Below are 21,549 nucleotides of genomic sequence, written 5' to 3'. Positions count from 1 at the left end.
TAAGTGACCATTTTTCTTTTTAATCAATATATTATTTACAGATTGATTAATTGACAGGTTTTCCTTCTTTTGATACAAGAAATATTTTGTCTCTAAAATGCCTCTTTTATACATTTTAATTATTTATTATGACTTGTTTTATGGTTTCATTTTTAGCATCTTCAGGAAACCTGATTATTGTCCACCTACATTCCCCTAATTTTTTGGGTGGGTATATATGATGACATACACACACACACTCATTCACATACTCCCCAATTAGTGACTGATGCATTAAGTGAGCTCTGATGAGATTTTAAACTTTTTTCTAAAGATTAATGGTCTCATGTTTCTAGTCTTAAATCTAGGCAAACCTAGAACTTGCCTATTCTGATCATTCACGCAATTAAGGAAACATTTCCATTTCACTTCCCTGTGTCCAGATAACTGATTTGGGTCTCCCTGACCTACAACTGGGCAGGGAGAGTCTGACTGTCTTGCATGGAAAGAGAGAAACCACGTATCCCAGCATTCTCCCATTAGCTTGATCAACAATTACCTTCCCTGAACTCTTGGTGTGTCTCCTTGTTGTAACATCTCTTAAGTGACTGGGGAAGAAACACCAACTGCTTGTATCAGACCTTTGCTGCCTTTATTCTGTCCTCACTCTTCATGCTTCCCACTCCCTTTCTAACACTGGCCAAAATCTCCTATGAGCAATGCTGCTTATGAATCTGCCCAGGGGCAAGTAAAGAAATAGTCAGTGGGCTGTTGCAGTCATGGCTTGGAACTGTTATAAACGGGATGTGGCAGCATCTTCCATCAGTGTTGCCAGACTAGATGGCTGGCACCATCTGGTTGGAAGACAGGCAGACCACACACTTTGGTGGGACCACAGTCTAGAAATAAATCAGGCATCTGGGATCCAGAGAGACCTCATGGAAGAACAGAGGTTTCATCTCTCTCAGAACAAAGCTCTCCTGAGGGAGAATCACGATACCAGGTTAGATTTATTCAACATAAATAGCAAAGCTGGCGTCTGTAAAGGGTTTTGTTGATATTGTGTGGTATATTCGTGTTATTCTAATAAAACCTCTTATGCAAAGGGAGGCTGGGTTATTTTCATCTTAAGAAATCCTTAAGAAGCAAGACTGATCCATATGGACCCGAGGAAGGAAGTGCTTATATCAAACACACACAGAAACACATAGTTCATTTTCTAACAATTATAAACTGAAGAAGTAACCTGGCAGGGGTCATCTCACCCTTCATCTTGACCCCCAGTCTAGAATACAACTGGAAATGAGACTCTATCTGGGGTTGAGATGCAGCTGGGAGGTGTCCTGGAGCCTAATCAAGAAGAGGTGGATTCTGAGAAGTCCTGCATCTCCACACACCTCCCAGTCCAATTTTCCGTCTATTTCCTGTTATACATACTATTTATAATTTGCTGTATTATCTACATTGTCTGTTTGGATGACACTTTTTTTTTTCTTACAGTCTCTCTCTTTTCTTTTTTTCCACCAGAAGGCAAAGCAAATATTCCTTCTCTGTTTAACACTTTTGGTGTCTGTGGCTTTCAGATCTCTGAAGGTTCTGGGATTGTTTCTTATCATAGATGCCATCCCTGATAGTTTTTCAACAGAAGACCATACACGAGATTTTCCTGCTTCAGCCAATTAACATCTTTGATGAAGATGCTAGCCTTCTTTATTCATTTGATTCAGTTTTATTGAACAATTAGTTAGGTGTAACTTGCTGTTACTTCCTTATCCTTTTTTCTCCTTTTGGTATTTAGTATGTGTCCTTTTTAAAAATTTTATTTTTAATTGAAATATATTTGACATATAATACTGTGTTACTTTTATTTTTTTAATTGAAGTATAGTCAGTTACAATGTGTCAATTTCTGGTGTACAGCATGTCGCAGTCATGCATATACATAAATTCATTTTCATATTCTTTTTCATTGTGAGATTGCCACAAATTCAAGTGAGGCTTAGAATAAAGCAAAATTTAAAAAGAACAGAATTGAGGGTGGGTATAGCTCAGTGGTAGAGCACATGCTTACCATGAATGAGATCCTGGGTTCAATCCCCAGTACTTCCATTAAAAAAAAAAAAAAACAGGCAAGGGTGCTCTGAGGATTTTGATTTCAAGACAGCATTTCCCCTTCTCCTCACAAATACCTTAGGGGAAACTGAAATAACAATCGGAGGGGAAACTTCTAAGGCCCTTGTAGACATGGTGGGGCGACATTATCTGTTCTTAACCCTATCCTTATTCATTGCCTCTCCCTCAGAGTAAACAATCAATTCAAATGGTAGGAGTTTCAAATTTTCCCATGCAGGTTTCAAAATCAGAGCCAATAGCTCTTCCGCTTAGAACTATCACAGCGAGACGTATATTCCTTTTGATGAAATGTAGTCCAACTCATTTGATTGGATGAGACTTTTCTGGAGTCATATAACACTTATGTCACCTTTTCACCTAAAGATGAAATGATTTTATGTTTAGAAGATATAGAGGCAGATTAGAACATAAGTGGTTATGAAATGAAAATTCAGACACATTAGGAAGAAATTAATGGTTTACTATTACAAATGCCTAAGGAATTGTGGTCTTCTTCTTCCTCAGAGATTGGGAAAGTTAAAATGGCTGCTCCTATTAGAGTAACTGTTGGTAATTCCAAGCTATCCAATATTGGAAGATCCACTAAGGCCAGAGGCATTAAGTGGAATAAGACCTATTAGTTAGGAATTCCTTAAGAAAAGACATAATTCCTCGTACCAGTCCTTGCATTACTCCCACTTTACCTGTAAGAAAGCCAAACGGAAAAGGCTAAAGGGTTTCTCAAGCCCTGAGAGCTATAAATAACATCGTGAGCCCTCGCCATCGTGTGGTTCCTAATCCTCACACTCTGGTCTTGGCCATTCCAGGGGACACTGTTATTCCTGTTATTTCTCAGTAATAGACCTGTGTCATGAATTCTTTACTATTCCAGTAGAAAAAGAAGCCAATACCGCTTTGCCTGTACACGAGAAGGCCATTAGCATACCTGCATGGTTATGCCCCAGCACTATGCTGAAAGACCTACTTATTTTTTCTCAGATACTTAAAGCTGACTTGGCTGATGTATACTTTCCTAATGGCTCTGCTTTAATTCAATATGTGGATGATTTACTTTTGTGTTCTAGAACTGAACAGGACTGCCAAGGAGACACTATCCATCTGTTGCAACAATCAGCATCTAAGAGGCATAAGGTGTCCAAAGACAAACTACAGTTCTGCTTACCAACTGAGAAATACTTAGGTCATTTAGTATCTAAGGAAGGATTGTTGATTGACTCTGAAAGAATCAGGGAATCCCAGCTTTCTCACTTCCCCAAACAAAGAAACGACTAAGAGGATTTCTAGGTCTAACTGGATGTTGTAGGCTGTGGGTACCTAGTTTTTCCCTCTTTCCCAACCTCTCTATGCATTTTTAAGTCTGACCAACTAGACCTAATTGAATGGATGATAGAAAGAGAAGAGGCCAAAATGCTTTAAAATCTGCATTAGCTCAGGGTCCAGCATAGGCCATCCTAATTATAAATGACCATTTTTCCTTTTTTTTTTTAAACTGAAGATAGAGGATACACTCTGGTATATTAAACTGAGGCAATGTGACCAGCGTTGACCCACAGGACATTACAGTCAATAGTTAGATTTGCTGGCAAAAGGGCTCTCACTGTGTATGAGGGTTATTTCAGAGGACAGCTCTCTTATGAAAAGCCACTACTGAGGAACCTGTAGTGTGTTCCTCTCTGACCGTTTATGTTCCTCACTCAGTTGAACCACTCTGAAATTCTCATCATACTCAACACTATTCTGTGAGTAGATTGACCTCTTGCAAAATATTGTTACTCTTTTCACCCACTACCACTTTACCACTGGCCATTTTCTTACTCCTAGGACTGACTTACAAGAAGTTCCCATTGATAATGCTGATCTAATTTGCTTTACAGATGGATCCTATTTAAAGGATGTGCAGGGACATTATCCAGCTGGGTATGCAATAACTTCAGTGGTAGAAATAACTGAAAAGTGCTTATTTACCAGAACCAAATCAGCCCAACAAGTAGAATAGATTGCATTCATTAGGGCTTGTCAGTTAGCCAAGGATCAAATAGCAAATATTTATACTGACAGCCACTATGCCTTTGGAGTGGCTCATGATTTTGAGATGCTGTGGAAACAGAGGATTTCTCACCTCTTTTTGGTCAGCTTATAAAGAATGGACAGCTAATCTTAAAACTATTAGACTCCAATCAATTGACAAAACAGCTGGCTATCATTAAAATACCTGGACATTCTAAATCTGACTTAATAGAAACCAAAACTATTGCCTTGAATCTTGCCCCCTGCCCACCTTTGAGAATGTCTTCTGCTCAAACATAACTCTGATGAAAATATTAAGAAATTTCTTTTGCAGGCTCAAGAACTAGCTTCAGAGGATGAAAAGCAGGCCCGGGGGAAAAAGGGGGGATTTTCTGACTCCATCTCATAAATGTGTTTTGGATCAAATAAAAGGCTTAAAGTACCTGTAAGTGCCCAATTACCCTTATTCCAACATGTACATTCCCTGACCCATTGGGCACCTGAAAAATGATATTATGGGGAAAACAATATATCTGGAAACCTTCTCCCACTGTAGCTCATAAGGTTTATGACTGATGTTCTGTCTGTCTTAAATATAATCCTGCTAAACCCTTTCATGGCTCTCAAGGCCACTTTCCCATTCCTAAGGGACCCTTTGAAGTTTGGCAACTGGAATTTATCTAGGTGCCTTCCTCTCAAGGCTACAAATTCATCCTGGCAATGATATGCATGTTTTCAAACTGGGTGAGGGGAATTTTCTTGCAGAAGAGCAACAGTCTGAACTGTAGGCAAATTAATATTGGAAAGAATAATTCAAGTTTGAGGAATTCCTCCTGAGTTGCATAGCAACTGGGGAATCCATTTTGCTGGACAGATTATTAAATCCATTTGTAATAGGGAAGAACTAATCTGACTCCATATTCCCTCCTCTTTGTAGTATAAATGGAGTCTGAATTCTGACTTGGGGAAGATGGTTCTCTAGCACATCAGTCCCCCATCTTCTCAGTCGGCCGGCTTTCCAAATAGAGTTGTTATTCCTTGTCCCAACACCTCATCTCCCAATTTGATGGCTTGCCCTGCATTGAGCAGAATGAGTTTCTACTTGGTAACAGTAAGATTTGGTTGATAATGCAGTATTTTTACTGTGCCTATCACCCTGAATCTTCACTATTACTGGAAAGGATGAATAGCACAATTAAAACACAATTGGCTATAATTTCGGAGGCTTTTAATCTTCCATGACCCAAAGCTCTTCCCTTGGTACTCCTCAACCTTAGGTCACTTTGGTAAATATCAATTGTCTCCTCTTGAAATAATTACTGGGTTAACTATGCATCTAAATGAGGTATGTATGAACCAGCACTTCTTAAAGGTGATATTTTAAGTTATTGTCAAGGATTCATCAAAAACCTTAAAGACAATGAAAAATTAGTAACTAATTCCTTCCCCAGCTCCTTGGTGATGAAGACTTTAAGGACCACAGTTTATAGCCTGGGGATTCTGTCTATCAGAAAAGACATCAAATAAAGGACTTACAACCACGTTGGAAAGGACCATATCAGGTATTGTAAGCAAATCCCTGTGCTGCAGAACTTAAAGGAGTAAGCTTTTGAATTCACATTTCTCACTTTAAAAAAGGCCTCCTCTCCTGAATGGACTGCAACTCCTATTTCTGACACTGGCTTTGACTAACTAAGAAAGGCCCCACCAAGCCAGGATGAGAATAAAATGGCAGCAGTGTTAGACAGCTAACCCAAGAGTCTGGACCAGGCCTGTAAGGCCTATCTTACTAGCTCAAACTGTCTGTATATGAAAATATCTGTATCTCTATCCTAATTGCAAGTTATCATTCTATTTCTAGCTATGTCTTTCCCCCAGTGTTTAGGATGGAAAGAAATCTTTTTAGCAAAACTGTCACAACGTATAGGTACTGGGGCCAGTTTAACTGATTGTTGTATTGGTCATCAAATTCCTTGGTCAATACAAGGCCAATTTAACCCCCTTGGAATTCCTGTCACTGACTTTTCAGGTGTCCATACTCAGATCTTTCAGGTTCAAATTCCCCAGCATATTAATATATGTCCATCCTTTGTCTGACACTGTCTTCAATTCTAAGAGACTGGACACAACTTACCCTAAGACCCTTTTGCTCCAGTCCCTTGCTCAACAGATGTTTAAAAGAGAAAAATACAAGTCACTTGTGCCAGCCACTCCCCCACAGTCAAATATCATACAGGTAGTTTTTGGAAAGCCTGCAAGAGAAATGACCCATGGTTTAATATTGTGTTAACAAGACTTCCAATTAACAAAGCTATGAACAAAAGCACTCTGGGAGTAATCACTTGTACTCACCCAGATTGTGTCTTGGAACCTACTCACCTTCCCAAGGGCGAGCTCATAAATGTCTTAATAGCTGGCAAGTAGAAGATTTATGCTTATTGGAAAGTTATGTTACCCCATTGTCTATATACAGAGAGGCAGATGGACCTCCTTTTCCTCCCCATTATGGAGTCAAGAGAACTATGCTATGAGGATACCAAAGTACGTGGTGGTGAAAATCTTTTAGGAATATTGGTTCCTATTGGAGGAATACATGTAACCAGGGATGTGCTTAGAAATCTATCAGCCACCATCGGTGAAATGGCTGAAGAAACTGCAAAAAGGATTGCAGCACAACAGAAGTCCCTAAATTCCTTAGCCCAAGTAGTATTAAATAACAGAATTGCCATAGATTTTCTACTGGCCAAACAAGGAGGCATTTGTGCTATTGTTGACACTACTTGTTGCATTCACATCAACACTTCTGGAGAGGTTGTGACACACCTAGAAAAAATTTGTCAAAAAACAAATTGGTTACAAGATGTAAGAAAGACTGACCCATCAAATGACCTGTTTAGATGGTTCCCCTTAGGATTAGGCAAATTTTTTTTGCTCTGCTTTACAGACAATTATTATTTTCATAATGTGCTTTATTATCCTTTTCCTAGCTATCAAATTACTCATAACATTGTATCACTGCTTGCTGTTAAGTCTACTGCTGAAAGCATACATGCAATGATTGTACAACAAACTGAGATGTTGATCAAATGTATAATCTAGGAAACTTTTCTCCATTGATATATTTCATGCTTATTTACTGATAAGAAAGAAAGTAATGCTTAGAGGAATTTAAACTGCCAATCACATCTATAGTTCTATATACGATAATGGACATGCACAATGCACATATAAGATACAGTTAGCATAAGTCCTATTGGACATCCTTGAATTAACCTCAATTCCCTGCCAAGCATCCTACTGGCATAATACTCTAAAAACAAAAGAAAGAACTGGGCTATTAAGACCCAGCATCAAGGGACATGATGAATCCAGGACAGATAAGCAACTAACTTGTCTTTGAAGGACCAAATAATTGATCACCTAATGCTTTCTAATGAAAGAGTTATGATCAAAAGGGGGAAGATTATGAGGGAAAATCATAAATACTTCTATGGCAAGGCAGCCAAACTAAGACATAAAGGAAAAATAAATGAGATATCCCTTTTGTGGTAGGTCTTTCCCAACGTGCATCTATATTATACATTAACCAAGCCTCCTCAAGGCAGGAAGATGAAATCAATCTTTGAGAAAAAATTGTCCCTTTATTCAGAAGCCAGCATTGTAATTTTAACATTAATATTTCTTTTTCATCTTATAGAAGGGGTTGCATTGACCAAAGGCTTGTTGTGCCCATGCATAACTTATCAAAAAAAATATTTGATGAACTTTGTGTATAATGCTAACCTGTCAATATGACATGCAAAATTCTTTGTCTCAAAAATGTATAAAACTGCATCTCCAATACCTGATCAATGGAACAGTTCTCAGAGCTTCTGAGAATCTGTTCCTCAGGTTATAATCCTCAGTCTGGCTTGAATAAAATTCTCTTTCCTTTCTTCTTAGCTTGATTGTTACTTGATTTTCTGTTGATTCATTCTTGCCTTGATTTCCTCACTTATGCATAGGAAATAATGCCATGTCTGCCTCACAGTCCTGCTGTGATAATTGATTTAGATCAGGTAGTTGAGAAAATGTATGTATGTATTTATCTAAAATGAAAGTTCTTTGTAAACAGGGACATGTCCATATGTCTAGTATATTGTTATCAGACTATTTTACCAAATAGCTATATTATCTTAGGTAAATCTCTTAGCTTCACAGGCTTCAGGTCCTCACTGGAAATGGAAGGTATTGGACTAGATGGTCATCATGTCCCATTCAGCTTAAATTACTCCAAGTTGTTAAAAAAGAAGCTATAATCATGGGATCATGGTAGATCCAAAGGGAAGAGAGAACTGAATCAGAAGAGACATGATAAAGTGGGGCATGAAATTAGCAGGGACAAAAGCTCCATGACAAGCCATGACTCCAGAGGGCAAGTACCTGGAGACGTTTTTCCATCAATTATCTTTCTAATTTTTTTTCCACTTTTGCTTTTAGTAACACATTTAAGAGGATTTCCAGTGTGGACATCTCTTTGGCTGTGAGTACACAGTCAATTTCATGGCCAAAAGTTCCCATGGTGGAGAGCAGTAGGGCACAACTGGAAAATCCTTTTGGAAAAGAAATATACAATTTCAATCTTTGTCTGGAACTCTGTCCTTCTGGGGAACTGGGTCAAGGTGAGAGCAAGATTTATAGAGAACAGTGGATTCTATGCTATCACTATAGCCATGTGATTCTTTTAGTAGGAGCTTCCTGGAGCAAAATTTATGGTCCACAGTCTCTCCCATTTTTCAATCCTTCCCTCTCCCTTATGTCTCTCTCCTCCACATAGGGCTCTTCCTTGGGTTCTCTTTTCTCCATTCTCCGATGCTCTAACCTTCAGGCAAAAGATTAATCTGCAACCTAAATTTTCTGGTATTACTGTGGGGTGAGGTGTAGATATTGATTCTCAGTTCTGGAATTTCTTAAGAATATTATCTTAAAAAAATTGAAATACAGTCAGTTTGCAATGTTGCATCAATTTCTGATGTACAGCATCATGGTTCAGTCATATATATATACATACATATATTTCTTTTCATATTCTTTTTCGTTATAGATTACTACAAGATATTGAATATAGTTCCTTGTGCTATACAGTTGAAACTTGTTTAAAAGATATTATCTTTAACTCTGCTATTTTCTGATTTTTTTTACCTGTAAAATGAGGGTAAAGGATCATATAGTATCAAGTGAGGTAATGTTTGCAAAGCCTAATACATTTAAAAGTTAATTGAGTGCCAAAGCAAAAATAATAATTTACTGAATTTCAAAGGAATTAACTATGATAAAAACATGTTTGTCTATGTTTCCTATCTTAATTTATCCTAAGGACACTTTTAAATTTAATTTGTTCCCTTGAGGATCTGTTTTTATATAATAATAATTATTTTGATTTCCTTTTAATATATGTCCCTTTTGGGTTGACATGCCTCTAAATGAGATCTGAATCTACACCTACCTAGAGACAATGATGCCTGACTATCTATAGGGTCAATGATATCTCGGGAAATTCCCCAAATTAATCCATAAAACTGTAGCATCCTTGGTATTCCTATTCATGGGTATAGCTGTCATTTGTGAACCTGGGCTATCTTTCATTTGTGTTTCATTTTCAGTTTCTTTCATCAAGGTCTTGTAGTTTTCATTGTACGGATCTTTTCCTTCCTTGGTTTAAAAATACTTCTTAAGCATTTTGTTATTTTTGATTCTAATCTGAATGGGATAGCTTTAAAAGTTTTTTTTTAAAAGTTGTTTTATTGTTATTTTATAGAAATGCAACTGATTTCTGAATGTTGATTTTATATCCTGCAGCTTTACTGAATTCAGTGATTACTTCTTACACTTTTGGGTTAAGTCTTTAGAGTTTTCTACATATAAGGTCATATCATCTGCAAACAATGAGAATTTTACGTCTTTGTTTCCAATTTGGATGTTTTTTTACTTTATTATCTTGCCCAGTTGCTCTAGCTAAGACTTTCAGCACTCTATTGAAAAGAATTGTGAGCATTAGCATCCTTATTTTCCTCCTGCTCTTAGAGGAAAAACTTTCAAATTTTCACCATTGAGTTAGCTGTGGATTTGTTTTATGTGGATTTTATTACATTGCAATATGTTCTTTCTATATCCATTTTGTTGACGGTTTTAATCATGAAAGAGTGTTGTATTTTGTCAACTGTTTTTTCTGTATCTGTTGAAATTATCATATGATGTTTACCTTTCATTATATTAATGTAGTGTATCACAGGTATTGTTTTTTTTTTTTTTTGTATGTTGAACCATCCTTGCATCTCAGAAATAATATTCACTTAACCCTGGTGTATGATCCTTTAATGCGCTGTTGAATTTGATTTGCTAATATTTTGTTGAAAAAATTTACATCTCTGTATTTCAGGCATATTGGTTATAGTTTTCTTCTGGGGTTCTTATCTGGTTTTAATATCAGGGTAATGCTGTCCTTATAAAATGAGATTGAAAGCATTTTCTCATGTTCAGTTTTTTGGAAGAGTTTGAGAAGCAATGGCATTAAACCTTCTTTAACTGTTTGACAGAATTCACCAGAAAAGTCACCTGGTTTTGGAGTTTTCTGTCTTTGGAGGTTTTTGATTACTGATTCAATCCCTTACTCTTTATTCTATTCAGACTTTTTTTTCCCCTGATTCAATATTGTTAGGTCATATATTTCTAGGAGATTGTCCATTTCTTCCAAGTTATCCAATTGGTCAGTATATAATTGTTCATAGTAGTCTCTTATGAACTTATGTATTTCTGTAGTAGATCTTGTAATGTTTCCTCCTTCATTTCTGATTTTATATGAGTCTTCTATCTTTTTTTTCTAGTCTAGATAAGGTTTTATCAATTTTGTTTACCTTTTCAAAAATCAGTTCTTAGAGACTTACTGATTTTTTAAAAATTGTTTTTCTTGTCTCTATTTTATTTATTTCCACTTAGATTTGTTATCCTCCCCCCACTTTTTTTGTGTGTATGCTAACTTTGAACTTAGGTCATTATTTTTTTTTCTATTTCCTTGAGGTGTAAATTTTGGATGTTATTTGAGAGTTTTCTATATTCTTAATATATGTATTTATTGATATAAACTTCCCTCTCAGAACTGCTTTGGTAGCATTCCATTGGCTTTGATGTACTATGTTTTTCTTTTCAGTTGTTTAGAGATATTTTGATTCCCTTTTTGACTTCTCATTTGACCCATTGATTTGTCAGGAGTGTGCTGTTTAGTTTCCACATGCTTGTAGATTTCCCCACTTTCCTCTTGCTCATTTCTAGTTTCATCCATATTGTGGTTGGAAAAGATACTTGGTTTGATTTTAATATTAAATTTCATAATACTTATTCTGTGTTCTAGCATATGATCTACCTGGAAGTGTTCTTATGCACTTGAGAAAAATGTGTATTCTGATGCTATTGGATGGAATGCTCCTCAATTTTTCTGTTCGCCCTATTTAGTGTAGTGTATGGCTCAGGTCCAGCATTTCCTTGTTGATTTTCTCTCTGAATGATGCATCCACTCCTAAATTTGGAATGGTAAATGCATAGTCTGTCTTGCTACCATTTCCCCTTCCATATTGATGGCAAACATCTTGACTTTCTTTTCTAATTAATCACTTCATTCCTCTGAATCCTCAAAATAGTGCACCATGAAGTAGTGACTGATCTCATTTTTGGAAATGAACCATTTAACCTTTCTTCTCAGGGTGTAACCTTTGCGTCTATGGGGATTTCCCAATTTACACATTTTTGCTATGAGGGATTAGGAAGTAGTTGGGGAAATGGAAGACATTTTGGAGGCTAATGTTGACAAATATGTGTAGTTCATTGACATAGTTTATTCCATAAATGTCACAGCCTTTCTCTTGGGAAATCTCCAAGACTTTTACATTTTTTCCATAAACACAGTTCCCAGGCTACACTTGATGGCTGTTTTCTACCTTTGAAGGCTTCCTCTGATATTTTTTTGTAGTCTGAGTTTATCTGAATAAAAATGTGTTGGTGTTGGGAGGTGTTCTAATGACCATCTACAAAGAATAACACCTATAGCATCTTGAAGAGAGCATTCAGTGTCTGGTGCAACAATATTATTTTGTTTAATTACTATTTGGCCTGAAGACTCAGTGCTTGCCTACTCTGGATTTGTTCCAGTGAGATGTGAAAAGGGCTTCTAAAAACACTGCCTCAGTTTCTTAACACTCATACCTATTGCTTAGCATCCTAACCCTATCATGAGTTCAACCATACTTTTCTAAAGAGAAAATGAATAGATCCTGGGGGGAATCGAGAATCTAACAAAATCATATACAATGGTTTTAAGTGGTATCAATTTGCAGGGTAGAGAGCCCAGAGTTTCCAACAGGTTCCAAAGTATCACTGACTCAAAGAAAATCAAGAATGACTGAGATACTTTAACTTGTAAGTATCTATAACTTGAGGAAAGAAAAAAAAATCTGCACCTGCAAGGAAGGGAGCATAATGGCTTTTTAAACCTTGTCTTATCTAACTTTCCAGGAGCCTTGGTAGAGTCATTAAGCTGGTGAAGACACATTTCCAAGCTGCTTCATGGTGTGTGACTCTTCCCATCATCCCATTACATTATTTTTTAATCTCACAAGGCTTTATGAAAGCAGAAAGGTAGTTACAGAATTGCCCACCATCCCTGATTACAGACTAACTAACTCAAGGAGATTTTCGAGAACACCTACTCCATCATCATCATTTTACATATGAGGCCTAGTGAGATTCAGGGGCTTCTTCAAATACTGAGTTAATATCAGAGTCATGCCTAACCAGGATCATTCTTTTCACCACATAGAGAGATGACAAAATTTCCTAATTTGGTCTATTTTAAATTCTCATAAATTTCTAAAATATGGAATGGAAAAGCATAAAATCATGTATTTAACGGGATATGTACTAATGTCGTGCATTTACTGTCTTCTTTCCCCAAATGGAGAGTTACAATATTTATCCAAGAGAAGTTTTCAGTTGAGGTTGGTGATTATACGCAAAAGGCATAGTTTAACTTGACATTGATGATTCAATATTATATATTTAGTCACACGTGAATGAAAAATGAAGAGTATTTCTTTTGTTTGTAGAATAAAAGCATTCCCTTCTCTCACTTTTTCTCACCGGCTTGCACCAAACAGGTCCATGGAAGTCAGTAGGAATCATACCTCTGTGGCTATGTTTGTTCTCCTGGGACTCTCAGATGAAAAAAGGCTGCAGCTTATCCTCTTCCCAATCTTCCTAGGGATCTACCTCGTGACCCTAATCTGGAACCTGGGTCTTATCATCCTAATCAAGATGGACTCCCACCTCCACACACCTGTGTACTTCTTCTTCAGTTTCCTGTCTTTTATTGACATCAGCTATTCTTCTTCTGTCAGCCCAAGGATACTTTCAGATTTCTTAAAAGTTGAAAAAAAGATTTCCTTCATTGCCTGTGCCACCCAGTATTTTGTTGGGTGCTGGATGGGTCTGTCTGAGTGCTGCCTCTTGGCTGTCATGGCCTGTGACAGATATGTTGCTATTGGTAGCCCTTTGCAATACTCAGCCATCATGTCTCCTGGCCTCTGTCAGAATATGATTGCTGGGGCTTTTGGGAGTGGTTTCCTTGGTAGCTTAGTTGTAACAATCTCCTGCTTTCATCTCTACTACTGTGGGCCAAATCTCATTCAACATTTCTTCTGTGATGTACCTCAGATTATTTCCTTGTCTTTCTCCAATCCCTTCATCAGCCAAATGATGCTTTTTCTAGTATCTATTATTTTTGGATTCTGTTCTTTGCTTGTTATCATCTTATCCTATGGTTTCGTTGCAGTTTATATCCTGAAAATATCCTATATCAAAGGTAGTGCCAAGGCGTTCAGTACTTGTGCCTCCCACTTGGCAATTGTGACACTCTTCTTTGGCACAGGCCTCTCTGTGTACCTGCTTCCCAGCTCTAGCCACCTCAAGAAGGAGGACAAGGTGCTTTCTGTGTTCTATGTTATCCTTATCCCCATGTTAAACCCTCTTATATACAGTCTGAGGAACAAGGAGATCAAAGAGGCCCTCAAGACAATGACAAAGAAGGCAACACATTTATCTCTGTATCAATAAGATTTGGGCTGATATTATTAGCCTTATAAGGAAGACAGGGGTGTGAGTATGTAAGTGACGGTTAGTGAGTCACAAGAACAGCTAAGTAGAGAGGTAAGTGAAAACCTAGCTTCCTTAATTTTTGGTGCCATTTTGTTTATTTTGTAATTTTCATTTTATCCTTTCTTTATTTTGTTGAAATGTAGTCGATGTACAATATTTTATATGTTTCAGATGCATGGCATAATGATCCACAATTTTAAAACTTGTCATTCAACTAACAGTTACTGTAAAATCTTAGCTATATCTGTGTTCTGCATTGTATCTTTGTAGTTTATTTATTTAATACCTAGTAGTTTGTCTGTCTAAATCCCTTACCCCTCCCTTCTTCCCTCTCCTCACTGGTAACCACTAGTTTGTTCTCTGTACCTGTGAATCTATTTCTGATTTGTTCTATTCACCAAATTTATTTTTTAGATTCCACATATAGGAGATATCATACAATACCTGCGTTTCCATATGACTTATTTCACTAACCATAAGACCCTCCCAGTCCATCCGTGTTGTTGCAAATGGCAAAAATTTCATTCTTTTTTTGGGTTGAGTAATATTCTATTGTTTATATATGTATATATACATTTATATATCACATATTCTTTATCCACTCATTTGTTGATGGACACTTATGTTGCTTCCATATCTTGATAATTTTAAGTAATACTGCTATGAACATTTTGGTTCATCCATTTTTTGAAATAGTGTTTTCATTTTTTGGGATATATTCTCAGAGGTAGAATTGCTGAGTCATATAGTAGTTATATTTTTAGTTTTTTGATAAATCTCCACAGTGTTTTCAATAGTGGCTGCTGGTGCCATTATGTTTAGCTGCCACCACCAAGTGATCTGAAGCAGTGCCACCTACATTGAATTCAGTTTAAAAAGTCTGTTTCCATCATTAGACCCAGTTAGACAAAACATTATGTGTTGAGAATAGAGGTTCTGATTGATATTATATGTAGTGAAATGACAAGAACCCAGGAAGCCTCACACACTATCTTTTTCTTCACTGATTTTCTCTCTTCATTTTTAAAATAAAGCACTTATTTACATATACATCAAAATAAAATAATGTATAAAATTAAATATATGAAAATTAAAAATAGTTTTTAAATGGACATTATAAATCTTGAGCAGAGGGCATATGTATGTGAGAAACACACACACACACACGCCCAGAAAAAGAGAAATGGGAAGAGAGAGAGAGAGAATAGACGGGAAGAGGAAGAAAGAAAAGGAAAGGAGATGACAGGAGACAACAGGAGTGGAGAGGATCAGAGATTGGTCTACTTTTATTCCCAAATTAGCTTGTTCTTCCATCTTAGTCCTTCAGTCTTTTTGTAAGGTGAATTGTGAAAAAGAGATAAGAGAAAGCAATGGTAGAAAGAAAGGACAATTTTAAGGTCAAGAGTAGAAGGGATGCTCAGAGTCTAGAAAAAAGTCAAGTCATTAATTACTGAGCATGGATGCAACTGGAGGACACTTCATGGAAGCTTCCTAGAGACAGGCAAGGCCTCAGAAATGAAGGCTGTCATGATGTGTGTAGGGTGGTGGGACCTGAGTCCCAGAGAGCTGAGTCTCCCAGGGGATCTAGGACCTTAGGTTTGAGCAGGGAGGAGAAGAACCATCAGACTTGGGTTTACCATGGAGACTCAGAATCTAACCAAGAGAATTAAAAAATAATTTTAAAAAGATTGTATTTTTTTCAAATAGGAGTTCATAGGAGTTAAGTTTCACACATATAACATTAATATTTAAACTACATTTTATACTTCATATAGTTATATTGCATAGATGTCATTTTTTTTCTATTAACACACGAAGTTGTCAGGTGAGAAATTTTTTCTTTTAAAGACAGAATGATTGGGCATATTGAGATCTACCATGTTCTTCCTAGTGGAGCAGCAACACATATTTAATGCCACAAAGTGTGATTTATGACCAGAAAAATGTCCTCATTGCTTGGTCATGGTGTCCAAATTCTATACTTTTGGCCTTAGTTCTGTAAAATTGCCTTAACAATCTGTTCAACTTAAAGGATTAAATTATTATAGTTTTTATCAGGGCAATACGTAACTACTAACATACTAGCAAGAGTTTAATTATATAATTAACTCATTGCCCACTCACCTCTTTCTTTCAGATTAGCTGAAGTAGATCCAACCAAGAATGGGACGTTTCTAAAGCATCTTTACAGCCATATTAATGGCAGGGTAGAGCCCTATTTAAAAAAAAAAAATAATGAGAACGTTTGTAAGATGATCTTAATTAATTATTTTTAAAGAAGAAATGGTAATACAGCATAATATGTTGGAAAAAACTCCAACTTAGAACACATAAATTATACCTGGTATTAATAGAAGGCAAGGTGTGGATTACATACTCTGATAATAGCTTAATAAGGGTCCTCAAATTTAATTATACTATTAGTCTTATTTTAGAGGTGATAATACTGAGGCTTAGAGAAGTTAATTTACTCAAGATCACAGAATCATCGAGTGCAAGAGATGGTATTCGACTCAGATTTGCTAATACCAATGCCCAAGGTTGTAACCACAATAAGTTGTGGCTCTTTCATGAATAGTTTTATTATATTCCTTATTGCCTTGGTTTCATCACCTTATGCACAGGAAATAATGGCATGTCTGCTGCACACTGCTGCTGTGATGATTCAGTCAGGTCAGGTATTTAAGAAACTGTATGTATGTATATAACTAAATAAAGATGCTTTGGAGACTGGCAGCCAAGATGGTGGAGTAAATGGAGCTGGATCTCACCTCCTGTCACAGAGACACCAAGATCACAACTAATTGCAGAGCAGCTGTCAATAAAAAAGACTGGAAACTACCAGAAGAGATCTTCTATGGTTAAAAGTTTAAAGAAGAAATCATGATGAAACTGGTAGGAAGGGCAAACTTGTGATATAATCAGGTCACATACCCTTCAGGTGGGCAACTCACAAACTGGAGAATAATTATATTACAGATGTTCTCCTATAAGGGTGAGAGTTCTGAGTTCCATGTCAGGCTCCTGAACCCCAGAGGTCTGGCACCACGAAGAGGAGCCCCCAGAGTGTTGGGCTTTGAAGGCCAGTGAAGACTTGATTACAGGAGCTCTGTGGGACTGGGGGAAACAGAGAGTTTATATTTAAGGGTTTCACAGAAGATCTCATGCTCATTAGGACCAAGGGCAAAAGTAGTAATTTCATAGGAAATTGGGCCAGATCTACCAGCTAGCCTTGAGGGTCAACTGGGGAGGTGAAGAGTGGCTGTGGCTCAACTTTGGGACATAGACATGATGGTAGACATTAGGATATTCATCAGAAGGAACTCTTCTGGAATGTTGACATCTTGCTTGGATTTTAGCACTGAGACTTGGGCCCACCCAACAGCCTTAGACTCTAGTACTGGGACACCTCAAGCCAAACTACTAAATAGATGGGGACATATCCCAATCTGTCAGCAGACAGACTGCCTAAAACTGACCCTATAGCTGCCTCCTGGCACACTCTTAGATACGGCCCTGGACAGGCCAGAGGGCCAGGAATCAGCTCCACCTACCAGTGGAGGCACCAACCCTCCAGCCAGGAAGCCTGCACAAGCCTCTACAGCCTTCTCACCCACCAGAGTGGCAGACACCAGAAGCTAGAAAACTTCCTTCTTGCAATCTGCAAAACAAGTCCACAAACACTGGCCAAAATCTATCCTGGGGCCATCTGGCCACAGGCCTTTGGGTGAAGAGAGAGGAGTGCACTGTTGGGACACAAAGGACATCTCTTACAGAGGGCCACTTCTCCAAGATTGAGAAACTTAACTAATGAGCCACACACAAAAACTACAAATAGAAATTTAAACAAATTGAGGTGGCAGAGGAGTACCTTCCAGACAAAGGGACAAGATAAAATCCCCAAAGAAGAACCAAGTGATGTGGAAATAGGCAATCTACCTGAGAAATACTTCAGAGTTATGACCATAAGAATGATAAAAGATCTCAGAAGTAAAATTGATAAATAGAACAAGAAGATAGAAGTTGTTAGCAAAGAGATAGAAAAAATAGAGAACAGCCAAACAGAGGTAAAGAATATAAAGCTGAAATGAAAACTACACCAGAAGGACCAACAAAGGCTTGATCTCTAGAATATATAAGCAGCTCATGTGACTTAATAAGAAAAAAAAAAACAACCCAATCCAAAAATGGGCAGAAGACCTAAACAAGCAATTCTCCAAGGAAGAAATACAAATGATCAATAGGCACATGAAAAAATGCTCAATATCACTAATTATCAGAGAAATGCAGATCAAAACCACAATGAGATATCACCTCACACCAGTCAGAATGGCCATCATTCAAAAATCAACAAATGACAAATGCTGGAGAGGCTGTGGAGAAAAGGGGACCTTCCTACACTGCTGGTGGGAATGCTGTTTGGTGCAGCCACTGTGGAAAACAATATGGAGATTCCTCAAAAGACTAGGAATAGACTTACCGTATGACCCAGGAATCCTGCTCCTGAGCATATATCCAGAAGGAACCCTACTTCAAAATGACACCTGCACCCGTATGTTCATAGCAGCACTATTTACAATAGCCAAGACATGGAAACAGCCTAAATGTCCATCAACAGATGACTGGATAAAGAAGATGTGGTATATTTATATGATGGAATACTATTCAGCCATAAAACCCGACAACGTAACGCCATTTGCAGCAACATGGATGCTCCTGGAGAATGTCATTCTAAGTGAAGTAAGCCAGAAAGACAAAGAAAAATACCATATGAGATCGCTCATATGTGGAATCTAAAAACAAACAAACAAACAAAGCATAAATACAAAACAGAAACAGACTTATAGACATAGAATACAAACTTGTGGTTGCCAAGGGGCAGAGGGTGGGAAGGGATAGACGGGATTTCAAAATATAGACTAGATAAACAAGATTATACTGTATAGCACAGGGAAATATATACAAGATCTTATGATAGCTTCACAGAGAAAAAAATGTGACAATGAATATGTATATGTTCATGTATAACTGAAAAATTGTGCTGTACACTGGAGTTTGACACAACATTGTAAAATGATTATAAATCAATAAAAAAAAGTTTAAAAAAAATCCCTACACCAGAAGGAACCAATAGTAGACTAAAGGAGGCAGAATAACAAATCAGTGAGCTGGAAGACAGAGTAGTGGAAATCAATGGCACAGGAGAGAAAAAAGAAAAAAACATGAAGAGTAAACAAAGATAGTTTAAGAGACCCCCTGGGACTATATGAAGTGCACTAACATCTGCATTATAGGGGTCCCAGAAGGAGAAGAAAGGAGGCTAAATAATATGCTACTAAACAACAAGTGGATCATTGAAGAAATCATAGAGGAAATAAAAAAACACTTAGAGACAAACGAAAATGAAAACACAATGATCCAAAACCTCTAGGATACAGCAAAAGCAATTCTAAGATGGAAGCTTATAGCAATACAAGCTTACCTCAGGAAACAAGAACAATCTTGAATAAAAAACCTAACCTTACGCCTAAAGCAATTAGAAGAAGAAGAACAAACAAAATTCAAAGTTAGTAGAAGGAAAGAAATAATAAAAATTAGAGCAGAAATAAATGAAATAGAGACTAAAAAACAATAGAAAATATCAATGAAATTATAAGCTGATTCCTTGAAAAGATAAACAAAATTGATAAACCTTTAGCCAGACTCATCAAGAAGAAAAGGGAGAGGGCCCAAATTAATAAGATCAGAAATTAAAAAGGGGAAATTACAACTGACACCACAGAAATACAAATGACCATAAGAGGCTACTGTGAGGAACTATACACCAACAACGTGGACAACCTAGAAGGACTGGACAATTTCTTTGAAAGGTACAATCTCTTGAGAGTGAATAAGGAAGAAATAGAAAATTTGAACAAACCAATTGCCAACACTGACATTGAATCAGTAATTTAAAAACTCCCAACAAACAAAAGTCCAGGATCCAGATGGCTTCACAGGTGAAATCTACCAAACATTTACAAAAGAGTTAACATCTATCCCTCTGAAACTATTCCAAAGGAAGTTGCAGAGGAATGGACACTTCTGAACTCATTCTATGAGACCACATCTCCTGATATCAAGGCCAGGACAAGATATCACAAAAAAAGAAAATTACAGGCCAATATTTCTTATGAATAGAGATGCAAAAATCCTCAACAAAAACTAGAAAATTGACTCCAACAATGCATTAAAAGGATCATATACCATGATCAAGTGGGATGTATCCCTGGGATGCAAGGATTTTTCAGTATCCACAAACCAATTAATGTGATACACCACATTAACAAATTGAAGAATAAAAAGAATGTGATCATCCCAATAGATGTAGAAAAAACTTTTGATAAAATTCAACATCTATTTATGATAAAAACTCTCCAGAATGTGGGAATAGATGGAACATACCTCAACATAATAAAGGCTATATATGACAGATCTACAGCTATAATTATACTCAATGGTGAAAAGCTGAAAACTTTTCCTCTAAAATAAGGAATAAGACAAGGATGCCCACTCTCACAACTTTTATTTAACATAGATTTGGAAGTCCTAGCCACTGCAATCAGAGAAGAAAAAGAAACAAAAGAATCCAAATTGGAAACAAAGAAGTAAAACTGTCCTCTTTGCGATGACATGAAACTGTACAGAGAAAATCCTAAAGATGCTACCAGAAAACTACTAGGGCTCATCAATGAATTTGGTAAAGCTGTAGGATACAAAATTAATAACAGAAATCAGTTGCATTTCTATACACCAACAACAAAATATCAGAAAAAGAAATTAAGGAAACAATCCCATTCACCGTCACATCCAAAATAATAAACTACCTAGGAATAAACCTACCTAAGGAGGCAAAAGACCTGTACTCTGAAAACTATAAAACACTCATGAAAGAAATTGAAGATGACATAAACAAATAGAAAGATATATTATGCTCTTGGATTGGAAGAATCAATATTGTTAAAATGACCATACTAACCAAGGCAATATACATATTCAATGCAATCCCTATCAAATTACCAATGACATTTTTCACAGAGCTGGAACAAAAAATGTTAAAATTTGTATGGAAACACAAAAGACCCCAAATAGCCAAAATAATCTTGAAAAACAATGGAGCTGGAAGAATCATGCTCCCTGACTTCAGACTATAACACAAAGCTGCAGTAATCAAAATAGTACAGTACTGGCACAAAAACAGACACGTAGA

At 36.9% G+C, this 21,549-nt stretch overlaps 1 protein-coding gene and 1 non-coding gene across 2 annotated transcripts; both read left to right on the top strand.

Moving 5' to 3' along the window:
* Positions 1–2,015: 2,015 nt before the first annotated feature.
* TRNAG-ACC lies at positions 2,016–2,087 on the top strand. Its single transcript has one exon. It is a non-coding gene; the product is annotated as a tRNA-Gly (tRNA).
* Positions 2,088–13,209: 11,122 nt separating this feature from the next.
* Positions 13,210–14,258, top strand: LOC102517348 (olfactory receptor 1440-like). Its single transcript, XM_006193640.3, has one exon. It carries the CDS (start codon positions 13,227–13,229, stop codon positions 14,256–14,258), a length of 1,032 nt encoding a protein of 343 aa, XP_006193702.2. The 5' UTR covers positions 13,210–13,226.
* The last annotated feature ends 7,291 nt before the right edge of the window (positions 14,259–21,549 follow it).

Source organism: Camelus ferus, chromosome 10, assembly GCF_009834535.1.
Source record: "Camelus ferus isolate YT-003-E chromosome 10, BCGSAC_Cfer_1.0, whole genome shotgun sequence".
In the NCBI taxonomy this organism is placed as follows: domain Eukaryota; kingdom Metazoa; phylum Chordata; class Mammalia; order Artiodactyla; family Camelidae; genus Camelus; species Camelus ferus.
This window is presented reverse-complemented; position numbering and strand designations above follow the sequence as displayed.